The 18174-nt window shown below is 36.9% G+C and overlaps 1 protein-coding gene across 1 annotated transcript in view; it reads right to left on the bottom strand.

Annotated features, from left to right (window-relative positions):
• Positions 1–6158: 6158 nt before the first annotated feature.
• Positions 6159–18174, bottom strand: part of LOC136883341 (zinc finger protein 780B) — an 82031-nt gene continuing 70015 nt past the window's right edge. The window contains exon 5 of the mRNA XM_068229829.1: positions 6159–6395. Within this exon, the coding sequence (XP_068085930.1) occupies positions 6260–6395 (136 nt within the window). The 3' untranslated portion in view covers positions 6159–6259. The remainder of the gene's footprint in view (positions 6396–18174) is intronic.

Below are 18174 nucleotides of genomic sequence, written 5' to 3'. Positions count from 1 at the left end.
TTTATAACCTAATAAAGAACAGTACGCGGCACTCTCCATTGCACATTGTAAAGGGCCCCATATACGTACGCGCATACTTAGCCAGAGGTAAGTCTGCGCAAACCAGTCTTTCCAGACAAGTCTGCGTGTATGGCCGTCGACAAAAAGTCCGCAGGCAAGTCTCCGATCTTCTAGCAGTGCTTGAATTCAGACGGAGACTTCGCGACGGAAGCGCCCTTTCATAGATGGCGGTAGAAAGCGAGAACTTGATGACATACGGAGGTGAAACTGCGATCAATCGTCGTATTTAGTTGTTGACGTACCCTATGAGGCTGATTGACGCTAAGGTCCGGTGTTTAGGTACTGATTTGCTAGTGCTATGTGAGCTGGTTTGTTATTACCGATGGGTGAAGCAACGTGTTCTGGTGACATGGCAAATTACTCACATGAGTTTATTGTGCTGTCCATAGAGCTGTATGAGTCATTTGCATGTCTATGGAAAATTAAAAATAAGGAATATTTCAATAAAGGAATGAAGTAAGACGCTTATGAAGTTCTCGTTGAGAAATTAAGAGAGGTGAATTTTAACGTGGACAAACACGCAGTCATTAAGCGGATAAACAATTTAAGATCGTGTTATAGGAAGGAGGCTAAGAAAGTAAAAAATCCATGCTAAGTGGAAGTGGTGTGGACAGCATTTATATACCCAAACTGTGGTGCTATATATATCTACATTTCCTACACGATCAAGAGCTCCCATCTACAAGCACTTGAAATATGAGTGCAAATGAGGAAAAAAATAGAGACGTAAGTACTCAGCTTAATTACACTTCATCTTTTTATTCTCGTAAGTTGGCTGGTTTACATAGGGTGATCAAGGAAGACTTGTAGAAAAAGATTCCTTGCTTTGTCTTTAAGATTTCTGTTGTGCCATCTTTCTAGTGGCATAAACATTTCCTTAGTCCTAAATCATATGAGTCAGAAGAATATATATTACAACACTTCCTTGGCAAGAAGTTAATCAGAACACATGAGGCAGGAACAATACTTCTCAGATTACATGGTGCTACCCCTATTTCTGTATGAAAGGTATGGAATCTACTGGCCAGGATTCCAGAAGCATTCTCCACTACACGCCTTGCACGATTGAGTCTAGTGTTTAAAATTTTCCTCTTGGGTGTTAATTCACGTTCACTGAACAGCTTTATGAAGTCAGACGTGAGTGTAAAAGCCTCATCCCCCACAAGGAAGTACAGAAGATTGTTTTCTTCGTCAACGTGTGGCAGTTTCAGTTGTCCCTCCAGCAATCTGTCATAAAACTGAGCGTTTTACATTGCCCCTCCATCTGACACCCTTCGATTGGTGCCAGAATCAAACATTATAAACTCATAGTCTGCATTCACCACAGCCATTAACACCATACTACGGAATAATAATCTAATTATTTTAAATTTTTTTTTTAGGATTATGATGAAAGAAAGGATGTCATGCTTAAGTGATGATCCACCCACACGCTCATACAGCTGCTCTACAGGGAATTTGGCGAGGAAGAGGAAAGCAATGAGCAAGCAGGATGAGATTTTCAACTTAGTTGCGAAAAAAATCGCCACATCGAGTGAGAAATACCATGGATTTGGGCTTCATGTGGTTGAATCTTTAAGAAATATGGATCATGAAGCGGCAATTTGGTGCCAGAAAGCAATAAATGAAGCTCTTTTTGAGGGTCAGCTAGGGAGACTGACAAGACACTCTACAATAGTACACTCCTCAACAGAGGAAATTTCAGGGTTTATGGTGCCCAAGTAAACTGTTGATTTTGATTGTAAGTTAATCATAAATTGTAATAAAAATAACCATCCTTGGAAACTTACCTTGCAATATTCCTTCCGTAGAACCATGAAAATCGCCTCACAGACTGGAATGTAACAGAAACTTTTCAGTCTGTCAAACACACTGCAATTACGATATAAATTATAACACTATAAACGTACCTGTAAAAATACGCACTATGATACTAAGAAGGACATGTTTTGTTCTACAAGAACACCCTCAGATTGTCTCAAATCACGTAAAACATGCTTAGGCCCTATATATGTAAGCCTACAGTATTGTTTATGTTGCATAAACTTGTCGAGTTTAGTGACAATATTAACCAGTAATGACAAAAAAAAAAATTACAAGTACTAATACAGTGTACTAATACAATACATACATTATATGTATACAATTTATGTATTACTAATACAGTGTCTTTGTGTGTAGAGCTAACTCAACATGGTGCAATATTTTGACTGCCAGGTAGTGAGTGGCATGCTTCTGTTATGCAAGGTACATGATATTTTTGAGTGGAAACACAAGAGTTTGGAAATAAGTTATTGAAGCATATGTATCATTACAATTCTTTGGGCGTGTTAAAAGAGGATGTTGAAATAAAGACGTGAGAAATGAGGCAGTTCAGACATTTATGGAAATATGTTGAGGTGTTTTTCCTAATGCAGACAGTGTGTTTGTAAATAAGGAAATTAGAGCCTTGATCAGAAGAGAACTCGAAAAGTGTTAATGTTGACAAGTCCTGGTACATCTCTCAGTGATATTTTTGAGCAATCTGTAACATCCTGCTTTTATTTACTGCCAATTGTGAGACTGTCCAAGATCATACATCTTATGATTCATGTTGCTAGCAAAAGTGAAGATGATCGAGGCCATACACAGATAAGAAATTGACATTAATGACTTCTCGGTTCTGTGCTTTTCTCTCTGTCAGAGTTGATGTTAGTAATATATGAGACATATTGATGTTTTGTATGTGGTACTTAAGCGTATTTCAGTGCATTTTTGTTCATTCTTAATTATTTTAATGAGTTGAGTGTATTTCAGAGAGCTGTGTTGGTGACAGTTTCTTGCATTTTCTATTCACATTATGGCCACAAAATGTAACAAACATTATCTCCATTGAATTTTGTTCATGTTACAAATGTTTGTTACATTTTCTTGTAACCGTTTTTATGTGTTCTTAGTTTAAGACTTTAAATTTAATGGTCATTTCAGCTTGTAGCTGTAGATATGGATACCTTTCATGTGGTCCTTTTTTTTTTCTCAAGACTGTGGCACAGTATATGCAATGAAACCAAGAATTAAAAGAATCTTCCTATTTTTTATTTCTTGAAGTTGGCAGGCATGCATTCCACATCATCAAGTATATTAGCCACACCATGATATCATGGCTCAAAAAGCTAAGAAGCCTCAAGTATCTGTCAAGGAAAAGAAGGAAGTTTTTATAGCATTACCAGTCTTCTTTTCTTAACAAGCGATGGAGAAGGAGATAAAGCAAGTATTTATACAAAAATGTTGACTTATTATTGAAGGAAAAGGATGCAAAGGAAAGGATAGCCATAGAACTTATCTCTGATGTGATTTTCATGGTAAAAAAGGGAATATCACCAAATGATCCATTTTGTTAAACTTAATGTGCAATATCCACATGCCATGCATTCAGATTTTTCCTGTCCACTGCAATTTATCAGAATCACCAGTATTCAGTTCCAAACTTCTCACCATCACCCATGGTTCAGTCTAAGTCAATGCTCACTCTGAATAGACCTCTTCCTCCACCCCACCTCATGTCCCAGTCACCACCAACTGTATCCAGTGATCATGAACATTTACATTCTACTTTAAAAGTTGCTCCCTTCTATAAGGGCTGAAAAATGTGTAGTGGTAACATATAAAGTAGAGTCCTGCTTAACTAAACTTCACTTATCTGACATTCCTTTCTGGCTGATATGTTTGTGAAACAATGGTGAAGAAGAAATAGGAGAGAAAGAGAATGTAATTGATTAAAGTGGTGCCGTAATAGCACAATGAAGGATTCAAAGCCCTTGAAGTAGCATTGAAATATGTGGAACAAGAAAATGAAACCTCCAGCAGTGATGTTTTACTGCTGCAGAGGATGTGCGACATGGCAGCAAGAAAAGCACAGTCAGCAGGCAAGCAGAAGGCTATTAGTAACTTTTTAAAACAAATTTAAATCTAATGTCATAATTCTTATATGTTAAAATTAATTGCATTGTGGCAGTGAATGTACATATGAGCTGTATCAATAATAAGACTTCAGAAATAAATCACAGTATTGTTTTATATTCTATCCCTATTAATATTTCTGCTGGCTCATTTATGTGAGATGAACTGGACGCTACTGCATTCAAAACAATTTATTTTAGAACCACCATTTCTCTGTAGGCCTTTAGGGTAATACCCTGCAGCATGTTGCACCTATTGGTAGATGTGTGGATGGCACAGGATACCTATAGCAGTGTTAATATCTGAGACAGAGTGCCATTCCTTTTAAAGTATGGCATGTCATGAATGGAGATGTTTCTATAGGAGTGGTTCATTTAATTTGGGGAACAAATGAAGGTCACAAGGATATATACCCAGTGAATAGGGTGGACACTCCAGGACCCCACACCTACACCGTGCCAACAGTTCTCTCAAAGGAGCAACATTGTGACAGAGGGCACTGGCACGTAGAAATGTGGGCGAATGTTTTTGGAAATAGGACCACTTACTGTGCAATGCATGATAAAAATTATGTTCCAGATGTTTCATGCACCAAGCCAATCGTTATCCATGCTCGGTCGTTCCACTTTTAAAAACATTACTGTAGGACGGTTCGCTTTGATGCAACAAATTGACGGCTTTGCATTAATTCCTCTGCAGCACCCGCAGTAGTGTGATTAGGTACGTTGCCTTGGTCTAACTCCTTTCTACATGTGGTGCCAACGGCATCGCCCTCAATTGTCCCTGTGCTAAGTGGAAACTGTATTGTTCACGTCTCCTTGATCATTATGGATCATAGGGAACCTCTTCTAGCTTAATACTTTTTGTTTTCCAAATAGTTTTTGCATATTGCATTCTCCCTTCAAGAGTTAGGTTTTCAAAACCTTGACATAGCTCACAATTTAGGGTTTTGCACACTTATAAATAAACCTGATTATAAATAACCATTCTTGCTAATAGCACTGTTACTTTATATCCTTTTAAAAATTGCCTAGTTCTATATAAAAAGTTGAGATATCATAAAATTGCATAATTTTCATGGTTAATACATTTTTTTGTATAGTTTTCGTGAGTCCATGGTGCTGGTCATAGTGTGTGGTTACAGTCTTAGCACTCTGTAAATAGCCCTCCTGTTTCTCATTTTCGGATGATTTTGTTGAGTTTTTCATCTTGAAAATCAAATTAAAATAACTGTAGAATTGTTTTATAGCAATTAGAAAATATAGCTAAGAAAATATATAGGTGTGTGGATGAGTGGTTCAGTAGAACAATATTGTTAATATATTCTTCTATGGCATGTTTATTTACATGACTTATTCATATAATAATTCTGAAAAAATAAATGCAAACCTTTTATAGCTATATCAGTCCAATTTTATTCTCAGGCTGAGAGAGGATTTCCAGCATATTTTCCACAAACTATGCATGATGCAATTTTTTGCCCCTTTGCAGATGGTGCTTTACCATGAGCTCTCATATATTCCACTGTGAAATGACACACTCTTTTGACGTGAACATCATTTCTTAATGAAGTTTATTAAGTAGGCCACTCACTGGCAGACATGCTCACCGTAACATCCCCTCAGTTGGCTACACAGTAGGAAGAACTTCAGTTTAAAAGTGAGTTATGAAGTGACTACTGGTCTATTATCCAGGTTTTAATGACCCATTATGCACCAGTACTGAGCATTGATATAACTGGATCAATCAGTAATGAAAATGCTATAGGAATACAATGCAGATCATTCAATGAAACACATATTGCATATTTTAACAACTTGTTAAAAAAGGAATTATGGTCTGATGTTTTTATATTAGAAAATGTAAATGATAAATTTAGCATGTTTCAGTATATTGAAACACTATTTTGAAAAAAATATTTCCTCTTAAAACGGTAGGCATAAAAAAAACAGAACTTGTGGCTGGATAACAACAGGGATTACAAATTTGTGTAGAAAGAAGAAATTATTATGTTAAGGAAAGTATTAAGAATAGCAAAGGAAATGCATATGAGAAATCCATTGCTATATCAGATAAAAAGAACAGGGCTATGTTGGATGTAATAAGGGGGAAAACATGGAAAATTACTACAAGACATCAAAATATCACATTGTCATGCAATAATTATAACTTTATTAAACACAATGTATACATTAGATCGGGTTTGGTTCCCACCAGTCTTTTGTCAGCTTGTTTAAAGAATGAGTTCTCTATCTACATTTCACCAAATGGTAATTGAGCCATGATTGGTTGTATAGTTTGCAGACGCAGTCCTCCTTGCTTTCATGTTATACTTCATTCTGGCATATTTTTCCATGGAAACCGTGAGTGGCAAATCTTGTGTAGAGATGGTGGAGCTTGAAGTACAATAATGAAGTGATTAAGAACCCTGGAGGAATTGCAGATATGCTCAACAAGTATTTTTTGGAGGTTCCTGAAAAATTACTCGGGAAATATCAACCAAGTACATAAACATAAATAATAAGAAGATAAATACATGCAGTGAATCTTTGTTTATTTTTCATGTCACATTATATGAAGTAAGAATATCTAGACAGGAATTAAAAAATGATTTCTTTACTAGTATTGATGGCATCCCTGGTACTATATTAAATAAATTTTAAAGAAATACATTGAGAATATAATTTATCCATTAACTCATTTAAGTAGTAGCGTCCCTCTTACTGGAACTTTTCCTGATGAATATCAGTGTTCTCCCTAGGACCTTTCTAATGGGCACACCGCCCGGCTGTTTTTAGAGTCCGCCCGGCTAATATAACCTATATATGTGCTAATTACATAATATTAATAGGTACACATTTGAGTCATTGGGTGGTCCAAACCATTTAAAAACTGTTAATTTAAATGATAAATCATTATTATTAGCATAATTCGATCACTTACCTCGGAGATAAAATGCTTTTAGCTTGACCACTATGTAGTCACGATCGGGGGTCTGGATTAGCGTGGAATCGCATGCGAGCCCTCTTTTCCGCATGACGTCACAAATCCGTATGGCAGTCCACATGTCCACAGCAACTGAGTGGTAGGCCCAAGTCCATTGTTACATGATTTGGAAGGTGCAATAGAACACTTGAAGTTCAAAATACTATGTTATATCTTGTTTGTGATAATAACATTACAATAGTTCAATTTTGCAGTTAATGTTTACCTTTCTAATATTATTGTTAACGCCCTGAGGGGAATGAATTGAAATTTCTTTTCATATTGAAGTGTTACGTAGTATTCCCCGCCCGGCTAGTATTCTTGCCACCCGGCTGACAAACATTTCTGGGGAGAACACTGAATATAATCTTTCAAAAGTCATTCCAGTTCACAAAATGGGACCAAAGCATGAATTGTACTGGCATCACTCATTTAACTTTATCAACTGGTATTTCAAAAATTGGCCAGAGAAGTAATGTTCAATAGACTAATCTATATATATAAAATAATAGTTTTGTCTGTACATTGCTCAGAATTTAAAAACGATGTTATTTCTGTATCGGTCATGTCCAACGTAGCAAGGAAATGCACTTTTTAATGTTCTGTAATTTCTGTCTGTCTGCATGTACACGCATCACGAGAAAACAGCTGAACATAATTTAATGAAAATAGGTATGAAGTGTCCGGGAATAAGTTGCTACAATCTAGGCCATAAATAATCTTATTCACGCTGAGAGAAATGGTAGGTTAGGGGAAGGCCTAAAATTTTATTCTCAAATATTTATGTTATTAATGGTCCTATCTTAATGAAAATCGGTATGCAAAGTTGGAAAATGAGTCACTACAATCCAGGTCATAAATAATCTTATTCATTCTGAGAGAAATGGTAGTTTTGGGGAAGGCCTAAAATTTAATTCTCAAATATTTTGTGTTAATGGTGGTCCCATCGACATACTACATCACTAAAGTTATACAGCATTAAATTTCCGATCATTTATGTCTTATACATTTTTATCGTTACTGGCTATGATAACAGAGATATTCAAGAATTTGAATTTTTGTTGCTAAGTCCACATCAGCGCCAAGTCACAAGAAAGTGGGTGAACAGAATTTAATGAAAATCGTTATGCAAAGGCGGGGAATAAGGATCTTCAGTTTGCACTATAAATAATTTTGTAAGACGCCCTAATATCACAGAGTCAAAAGAAAACTAAATGTGAAGGCCTACAATACAGAATGCTCATAAGCTCATAACATTGAACAACAACAACATTACAGTGCATTGACCACTGTTTGTTGTGATGTGCTTTGTGTCTTCTGTTGCCAGTCATGTCCGATAGAAGGGATTACTGCTGTATACTGTATACTTTACGTCGCACCGACACAGATAGGTATTATGTGACGATGGGATAGGAGGGCTAGGAGTGGAAAGGAAGTGGCCCTCGCATTAATTACGGTACAGCCCCAGAATTTTGCTGGTGTGAAAAACGGGGGACCACGGAAAACCATCTTCAGGGCTATCGACAGTGGTTTTCGAACCTACTACCTCCCGGATGCAAACTCACAGCTGCGCACCCCTAACCGCATGGCCAACTCTCCCAGTCGTACAGAGTATAACAGCCTGCCTGAATATTGGCGGGAAGTAGTTGGGGAGTTAGATGACTTTCTTCTTAAGCATGCCATTCCCCTGGTTCATAAATTTTCTGATACTACTGGTACGTGACAAACTGGTTCATCATAGTATTCGAGCTATTCAGTCCCTATCCTGAGGCACTGACTGGAATGCTCAGTGTGTATATTTAACGGAACAGTGGCAGAGGAGTGTTCATGGCTGTATTTGGCCTGGTCGTACCAACACTGGAACTTCACACTGTTAGATCGGCACCGTAGTACTGTTTGTTAAAAGTGAGAAAATGTGTGGTTTTTCATTTGAGTGATTTTATATGATAACATTGATTTTAATCCCTACATTCCTACTGATGTTTTTGTAATGGCCTAAGTTAAATGTAGTTAGGAAACACAAAGATAGTCTTTCTGAGAATCCAGTAACAAAGCACGGGTACATCAGCTAGTTAATAATATATTTAAGTTAATCAACAACAAAACGTATGTAAGTTAACTGGCGATATTCTAAAGGCAATGGGTTGGGATATAGTATACCATATGTAGTACAAGAACCAACTCGTCCCAATAACTTGCTAGATGTATTCTTGGTTAAACCATGGGAAATTGTTGATAAAACTGAGGTAATTGAAGGAATAGGTGACCATAAGGCTGTAATAATGGATGTAGGACTTGTACCAAAAATGCTTAATAAGAGGGTCACAAAAGACAAGAAATTATACAGAAAAGTTAAAGTTGATGAATTTGGGACTTACCTTAAATCACAATTCAGTTGTTGGATAAGTGAAGGGAATAATGTGGATACACTTTGGGCTAAATTTAAAGGAATCATTTGGGAAGGAGAGAAGAGATTTGTACCTGTTAAGAAGGGTAAAATGACCTCAGACCCTGTTTATTACACAAGGGAAATAAGACAATTAAAAAGAAAATGTAGAATAGTAAAGAGGAAAATCAAAGAAGGTAGGGAGAGTAGAGAAAGTAGAAAACAGCTAATGAGGGAACTGAATAGAGTGAAAAAGGAAGCAAAAGAGAATTATATGAATGGCATTCTTCAAGAGGGTAATGACCACAAAGGGAAATGGAAAAAGCTGTATTCATATATTAGGAATCAAAAAGGAAAAGGAATCCAAATTCCTACAATGGTGGGAGAAGAGGGTGAACACTATTTAACAGATACTGAGAAAGCAAACCTCTTTAGTAGGGAATTCTGAGATTCAGTAGAAGATTGTCAGGACTTGGAAACCGTAACAGAAGATAGAGAGGGAGAGAGACAGAGGGAAACAAGAAGCTTCTCATTCACAAATGAAGATATTTTCAGAGAAATCCAACTGCTTCAGCAAGGAAAAGCAGCAGGAAGTGATCAAATTACTGGGGAGGTATTAAAGACAATGGGGTGGTATATAGTGCCTTATTTAAAATTTATCTTTGACTATGTCATAAATAATAGTGTGATACCAAAGGAATGGGAGGAATCTATAATAATACCAATTTATAAAGGAAAGGGTGATAAAAGGAAACCAGAGAACTACAGACCAATCAGCCTGACCAGTATAGTTTGTAAAATACTGGAGAGTTTAATAGCAAAGTACATCAGAGGGATATGTGATGACAAAAATTGGTTCATGAGGAGCCAGTATGGATTTAGAAAGAAATTTTCTTGCGAGGCACAACTGGTGGGATTTCAGCAGGACATATCAGATCAGTTAGATTCAGGAGGCCAGTTAGATTGCATAGCCATAGATCTTTCCAAAGCCTTTGATAGAGTGGAACATGGAATATTATTAAAGAAATTGGAGGGAATAGGATTGGATGTAAGGGTTATACGTTGGATAAGAACATTTCTAAATTCAAGGGTTCAGAAAGTCAAAGTAGGAAATAATATATCACAGGAAGAGAAAGTCTGGAAGGGAATTGCACAGGGTAGTATAATCGGTCCGTTACTTTTCTTAATATACGCAAATGATTTAGGGAACAATATAACATCGAAAATAAGATTGTATGCAGATGACATAATTGTTTATAGGGAAATAAATAACATTGAGGATTGTTCAGAATTACAAAGGGGCCTTGACAGTATCCAAGAATGGGTTGAAGAAAATAATATGAAGATTAATGGAGGCAAAACAACTGTTACAACATTTACAAACAGGAGCTTTAAAACTGAATTTGAATATACTTTGGATGAGGTAGTTATCCCAAAAGATGGCAAGTGCAAATACTTAGGTGTGAGATTTGAAAGTAATTTGCACTGGAAGGGTCATGTTGATGACATTGTTGGGAAAGCATACAGATCGTTACATGTCATAATGAGACTACTTAAAGGATGCAACAAAGAATTAAAAGAAAAAAGTTACTTAAGTATGGTTCGTCCATTATTGGAATATGCAAACAGTGTTTGGGATCCTCACCAAGAATACCTAATAAAAGAACTAGATGGTGTGCAGAGGAAAGCAGCAAGGTTTGTAACAGGGGATTTCAGGAGAAAGAGTAGTGTATCAGAAATGTTAAAGGAACTTGGGTGGGAAACTTTAAGTAAGAGAAGGGAGAAAACTAGACTGATAGGATTACATAGAGCCTATACAGGAGAAGAAGCATGGGGAGATATCCGTGAGAGGCTTCGGTTGGAAAATAATTATATTGGTAGAACTGACCACGAGTACAAAATTAGAAGGAATTTTAGCAGAAGCGATTGGGGTAAATTTTCTTTCATTGGGAAGGGCGTGAAGGAGTGGAACAGTTTACCAAGGGTAGTGTTTGATCCTTTTCCAAAATCTGTACAGATATTCAAGAAGAGAATAAACAACAACAGAGATAATAAATTAAATGTTAGAGGGCATTCGATCAGTGCAGGATATTGTAAATAATAAATGCGTGTGATTAAATTCATTCCATCCCCTGGTCTAAGGAGTTTGGACAGCCCAAGTAGGTGACTGCCTGTAGGGGTGAAGTACAGTGGGGACTTCGAGGGCCCTGGGACCGCTATGGTAGCTGTGAAGGCCCTTCAGGAACTCTGAAAAGTGGTGGCAAAAGGGGCTCTGGTTAAGACGCAGCAGGTCGTTATGCTACTTAGGTTCCAAAATGGGTAAAATATAAATATGTAAATAAATTCTGTGTTAATTTTAATCTTATACCAGTTGTATAGTATTATTAGAAGTAATTTCACATACCGTACTGTATATGAGTTGACTATGTTTGTAAGATATTATAAGTAGAATTTTGTAAACAATATAAATTTATTAAGGATGATGTGTGTGTTTAATAGAAAAATTTATTAGCGTAAATTGTATAATATTGTATTCTAGGAAAATTTTCTTCGTCTCCTGTTAATTTAAAATTTAGTGCTTGACAATAATGTATTTTAGTGTACCATTTGCCACCGAGGTAGACACCTCATTTGCAAATAAAGAGATTTTGATTTTTTGATTTAATATGTGAAGTACTTATTTGATTATTGTTTGCATGAAGGAGCTTTATTTAATAATGGGAGAGTAGCTATAGTAGCGCCTGTGTGTAAAGGAGAGGGTGATAGACATAAAGCTGAAAATTACAGAACAGTCAGTTTGACATGCATTGCATTTAAGCTTTGGGTAAGCATTCTTTCTGATTGTATTAGATATGTTTGCAAAATTAATATATGGTTCGACAGAAGGAAGTTTGGTTTTAGAAAATATTATTCCACTGAAGCTCAACTTGTAGGATTCCAGCAAAATATAACAGATATCCTGGATTCAGGAGGTCGTATGGTCAAGTATTGCGATTGACCTATCTAAGGCATTTGATAGGGTAGATCATAGGAGACTACTGGCAAAAATGAGTGCTATTGGATTAGAAAAAAGAGTGACTGAATGGGTCTGCTATATTTCTTGAAAATAGATCTCAGAGAATTACAGGTTAGGTTAGGTTGGGTTAGGTTAGGTTTGGAGCAGGTGAAGCTTTATCTGACACTGTAATAATTAAGAGGTGAATTCTTCAAGGCAGTATTATTGGACCTTTATGTTTTCTTATATACTGTATATATCAATAATATGTGTAAAGAAGTGGAATCAGAGATAATGCTTTTTGAGATGATGTTATTCTCTACAGATTAATAAATAAGTTACGAGATTGTGAGCAACTGCAAAATGACCTCAATAATGTTGTGAGATGGACAGTAGGCAATGGTATGATGATAAAAGGGGTTAAAAGTCAGGTTGTTAGTTTCACAAATAGGAAAAGTATTCTGAGTTTTAATTACTGCGTTGATGGGGTCAAAGTTCCTTTGGGGATCATTGTAAGTACCTAGGTGTTAATATAAGGAAAGATCTTCATTGGGATGATCACATAAATATGATTGTTAATACAGGGTACAGATCTCTGCACATGGTTATGAGGTTATTTAGAGGTTGTAGTAAGGATGTAAAGGAGGGGGCATATAAGTGTCTGGCATTATCCTAAAAAGAGTATGTTTCCAGTGTATGGGGTCCTCACCAGGATAACCAGATTCAAGAACTGGAAAAAATCCAAAGAAAGGCAGCTCGATTTGTTCTGGGTGATTTCCAACAAAAGAGTAGCGTTACAGAAATGTTGCAAAGTTTGGGCTGGGAAGACTTGGGAGAAAGGAGACGAGCTGCTCGACTAAGTGGTATGTGATACAAATTCTTATAATTTTGTTAAATACCACCTATTCAGTACAATAGTAATGTAATAAGAACTTACATATTTAATGACTTGTTAATATGGTACATATTTCACTCCTTTTTGTGAGCTATTACTGGAATGTCAGAAGCTAATAAATATGAACCTTAAGATACCAACAGCCAGACCCATGCCCAAAGTCCACAAAGTTAATATACCTATGCGACCTATAATCAACTGCATGAATAGCCCAACGTATAAGACTTCTAAATTTGTACATCATGTTTAAAAGAAGAATTATAAATTTTACAATAATTCTGCAATAAAAAACTCAATAGAATTCTGTGATAAGCTTAATAAATTTCAACAAGAACTGCATCATAAAATGTGTTCATATGATATAACTAACATGTACCCTTGCACACCGATTAATGAAACCATTAATATAATCAAACTCAATTTTTCAGTCACAGCAAATTAAGGAAGTGTGAAATAGAAGTATTCATTAATGTATTGAGATTCATTTTAAATGAGAATTACTGTACATTTAACCAAAATTTATATCATCAAATTTGCTTGGGAATGGGTGACCCTGCATCAGGTATACTAGCTAACATTTATATGGATCATTTAGAACATGTTAAAATTTCGAATAACATAGAAGGACTAAACCTTTGGCTGAGATACGTGGATGACACATTTGTCATAATAGACAGTAACCTGACTAATAGTGGTAATATTTTGGATTTTTTAAATACACTGACTGACAGAGCAAATGCAACACCAAGAAGGAGTGGTCAGAACTTTATGCCAATTGCAGGGTAGACTGACGTCACTGAGGTATGCTCATGATGTGAAATGCGCTGCTGTGCTGCGCACGTAGCGAACGATAAATGGGACACGGCGTTGGCGAATGGCCCACTTCGTACTGTGATTTCTCAGCCGACAGTCATTGTAGAACGTGTTGTCGTGTGCCACAGGACACGTGTATAGCTAAGAATGCCAGGCCGCCGTCAACGGAGGCATTTCCAGCAGACAGACGACTTTACGAGGGGTATGGTGATTGAGCTGAGAAGGGCAGGTTGGTTGCTTCGTCAAATCGGAGCCGATACCCATAGGAATGTGTCCACGGTGCAGCGCCTGTGGCGAAGATGGTTGGCGCAGGGACATGTGGCACGTGCGAGGGGTCCAGGCACAGCCCGAGTTATGTCAGCACGCGAGGATCGGCACATCCGCCGCCAAGCGGTGGCAGCCTCGCACGCCACGTCAACCGCCATTCTTCAGCATGTGCAAGACACCCTGGCTGTTCCAATATCGACCAGAACGATTTCCCGTCGATTGGTTGAAGGAGGCCTGCACTCCCGGCGTCCGCTCAGAAGACTACCATTGACTCCACTGCATAGACGTGCACGCCTGGCATGGTGCCGGGCTAGAGCGACTTGGATGAGGGAATGGCAGAACGTTGTGTTCTCCGATGAGTCACGCTTTTGTTCTGTCAGCGATAGTCACCGCAGACGAGTGTGGCGTCGGCGTGGAGAAAGGTCAAATCCGGCAGTAACTGTGGAGCGCCCTACCGCTAGACAACGCGGCATCATGGTTTGGGGCGCTATTGCGTATGATTCCATGTCACCTCTAGTGCGTATTCAAGGCACGTTAAATGCCCACCGCTACGTGCAGCATGTGCTGCGGCCGGTGGCACTCCCGTACCTTCAGGGGCTGCCCAATGCTCTGTTTCAGCAGGATAATGCCCGCCCACACACTGCTCGCATCTCCCAACAGGCTCTACGAGGTGTACAGATGCTTCCGTGGCCAGCGTACTCTCCGGATCTCTCACCAATCGAACACATGTGGGATCTCATTGGACGCCGTTTGCAAACTCTGCCCCAGCCTAGTACGGACGACCAACTGTGGCAAATGGTTGACAGAGAATGGAGAACCATCCCTCAGGACACCATCCGCACTCTTATTGACTCTGTACCTCGACGTGTTTCTGCGTGCATCGCCGCTCGCGGTGGTCCTACATCCTACTGAGTCGATGCCGTGCGCATTGTGTAACCTGCATATCGGTTTGAAATAAACATCAATTATTCGCCCGTGCCGTCTCTGTTTTTTCCCCAACTTTCATCCCTTTCGAACCACTCCTTCTTGGTGTTGCATTTGCTCTGTCAGTCAGTGTAAATTAGACAGTAACATAAAATTCACTAAAGAAGATGAAAGCATTACTTTGCTAAGTTTTCTAGATATAAATGTCATGAGAGCAGGAAATAAATTCGACTTCCAGATTTATAGAAAATCGATGTTTACTCCAATAATGACTAAGAACGAGTCACTCCACCCCGATTCCCAAAAACAAGCAACATTTTTAACTTTGGTTTATAGATCCCTAAAAATCCCACTAACAAGTAAGAGTTTAAATAAAGAACTTAATTTTATAAAGGACCTGGCACGCAATAATGGTTATAAAATAGAGATAGTTAACAAGATCATTAAGAAGGTGAAAATAAAATTGGTCACCAAACTCATACCAGATAAAAATAAGAAATCCAAGTTTGCAGCTTTTACATTTACTAACCCAGCTATATACCAAGTCACTAATACTATCAAAAAACGAGATATTAACATTGCCTTCAAAGCCCAAAACACGAACCAAAATATTTTCTTCAATCACAATGAAGTTAATATAAATAGCAATCAATATCAAGGATTAGGAATATATAGGCTTGCATGTGCAGAATGCAATTTTTCTTATGTTGGTCAAACTGGCCAGAGCTTTATGATACCTCGAACATGTAAATGCAGTGAAAAACAAGAAACATTCTGCAATGGGAGCCACATGCAAGAAACTGGACACAGTTTTACAACTATTGAAAGGGATTTAAGAATTTTAGGAAGGGTACAAAAAGGAAAAGAAATGGCGGAATTGGAAAACATATACATTCATTTAGATCAGCAATACAACAAAAAATAAAAACCTGAATGACAAAATTGAAATAAAGAACCTTATCTTAGTACAATTACTGTAATTAATACAAATGCTTAAATCTGATATAAATACATTTTATAAACATTTTAATCCGACAAAAGTTAATGGCTTATTGACGCAAACAAACTCAACTCCTCCCCTTACTTCTCCTAGGCAGTCCCCTCCACAGTCTACTACAGCTATCAATACAGCGCCTCCCCTTCCCACTCCCTGCCAAAACGCAACCTCATCCACACTCACTCATATAATACAAGGAGTGCAAACAGAACAACAAGTAGTTCTCAAGAGGCTGTGAGTAACACTAGACAACTACCCAGCAGCAAAGAGAGTAAGTGACAATTCTTTTGATAAGAAGTTTATACAGAATTGTAATCAAAACCTTAAACATGTTTTTTATGTTTATTACAGATACACCACCAAGCCCAATTTGAGAACGTACGAAGTCCATTCAAATTCTACCTCACATTAGAAAGTTTTCATTTCACCAACAAGTTTGTTCATAAACAATACTGTTGTATTGACAATATAGGATTAATACCAATACATTTTGTACAAATGTTACTCTAGCAACATCGAGAACAAGATAAATGTTCATAACATAGGCAATTATCAACTGTAGAAAATTGTTAATGTAATTAATGAAGTTTCAATGACAATCACACAAATCAAGTAACATCGAATCAATACAATTAGCCAGATCTCAAAAAGTTTTAAAATGATTTTAAATGGATGTTCATCAGATGAGTTTCGTCAATAAATTCTAGATTTAGATAGATTTGAGACAAATGTGTTTTAACGTAAAAACATAATTTTTATTGTTATATGAGTATGACTTGTAAAATATTATAAGATTTGTCAATCAGGTTGACAAAGCACATTTTAACCCAACCAAATTCAGGATCTTATATAACCTTAAGTAAATGTTAATTGGCTGATGATGCTCACAAAAAGGAGCTAAAAATGTACCATATTAAGAAATCAATAAATTTAAAAGTTCTTATTGCATTAATATTGTATTGAATAGGTATTTAACAAAATTATAAGAATTTGTATCACAAGTAGATCTTCAATATGGACAAAAAATGAAATTTATAACCTGCAATAAGTGGTATTTTCCGAGCTGCCAGTGGAGAGATGGCATGGAATGGCATCAGTAGACGAATATGTTTGAGTGATGTAGTTAAAAGTAGGAAGGATCACAGTATGAAGATAAAGGTGGAATTCAAGAGGACGAACTTGGGCAAATATTCGTTTATAGGTAGGGGAGTTAGGGATTGGAGTAACTTACCACGGGAGATGTTCAATAAATATCCAATTTTTTTGTACATCCATACCCAGTCCAAGTAAAGGATTGGTATATATTCCCGTCAGCTCCTCAGTGTAAAATATTAACTTCATCCTTAAAATATAATAATATTATTACACGTTCCGTTGAAGAGTAAGAGCATGTGCATTAAAATATTATTCAACCCCCAAACTCTACCAATGCATTTCATCATCCTTTATATCACATCAATAATTCCTGTCATTAATAGTTATATTACCTTATGGCTATATATCATTACCTATATTTCAGAACAAAGCTCAGAAATAATCCTTACACTAATTCATTAGCATGCTAACTTTGGATAAAAGAAAATAAAATTGAAATATCTCGTGTAGAGAAAATGAGTATATGATAATTAGCCATCTTATATACATTGATTCTTTTCTTCAACATAGTTGAAATTGGGGTCTTCTGTATTCTTACATTCATTACATTCATTAATTAAATTCATATTGTTCATGGGGTTATTTTTTTATAAGGTCATATTCTTTATTTTTGTTGGGATGGGGAGGATTCTTCATATTTGGGTTTTCGTATTCACCTTACGGGATACAAGATAATCAACAGTCTCCAGTAAGCCATGGTAATTAAAAGAAACGGGCACACAACCAAGTGTCCTAAAAACATATTGCATTGTTTATAA

Source organism: Anabrus simplex, chromosome 1 (genome assembly GCF_040414725.1).
Source record: "Anabrus simplex isolate iqAnaSimp1 chromosome 1, ASM4041472v1, whole genome shotgun sequence".
In the NCBI taxonomy this organism is placed as follows: Eukaryota; Metazoa; Arthropoda; class Insecta; order Orthoptera; family Tettigoniidae; genus Anabrus; species Anabrus simplex.
This window is presented reverse-complemented; position numbering and strand designations above follow the sequence as displayed.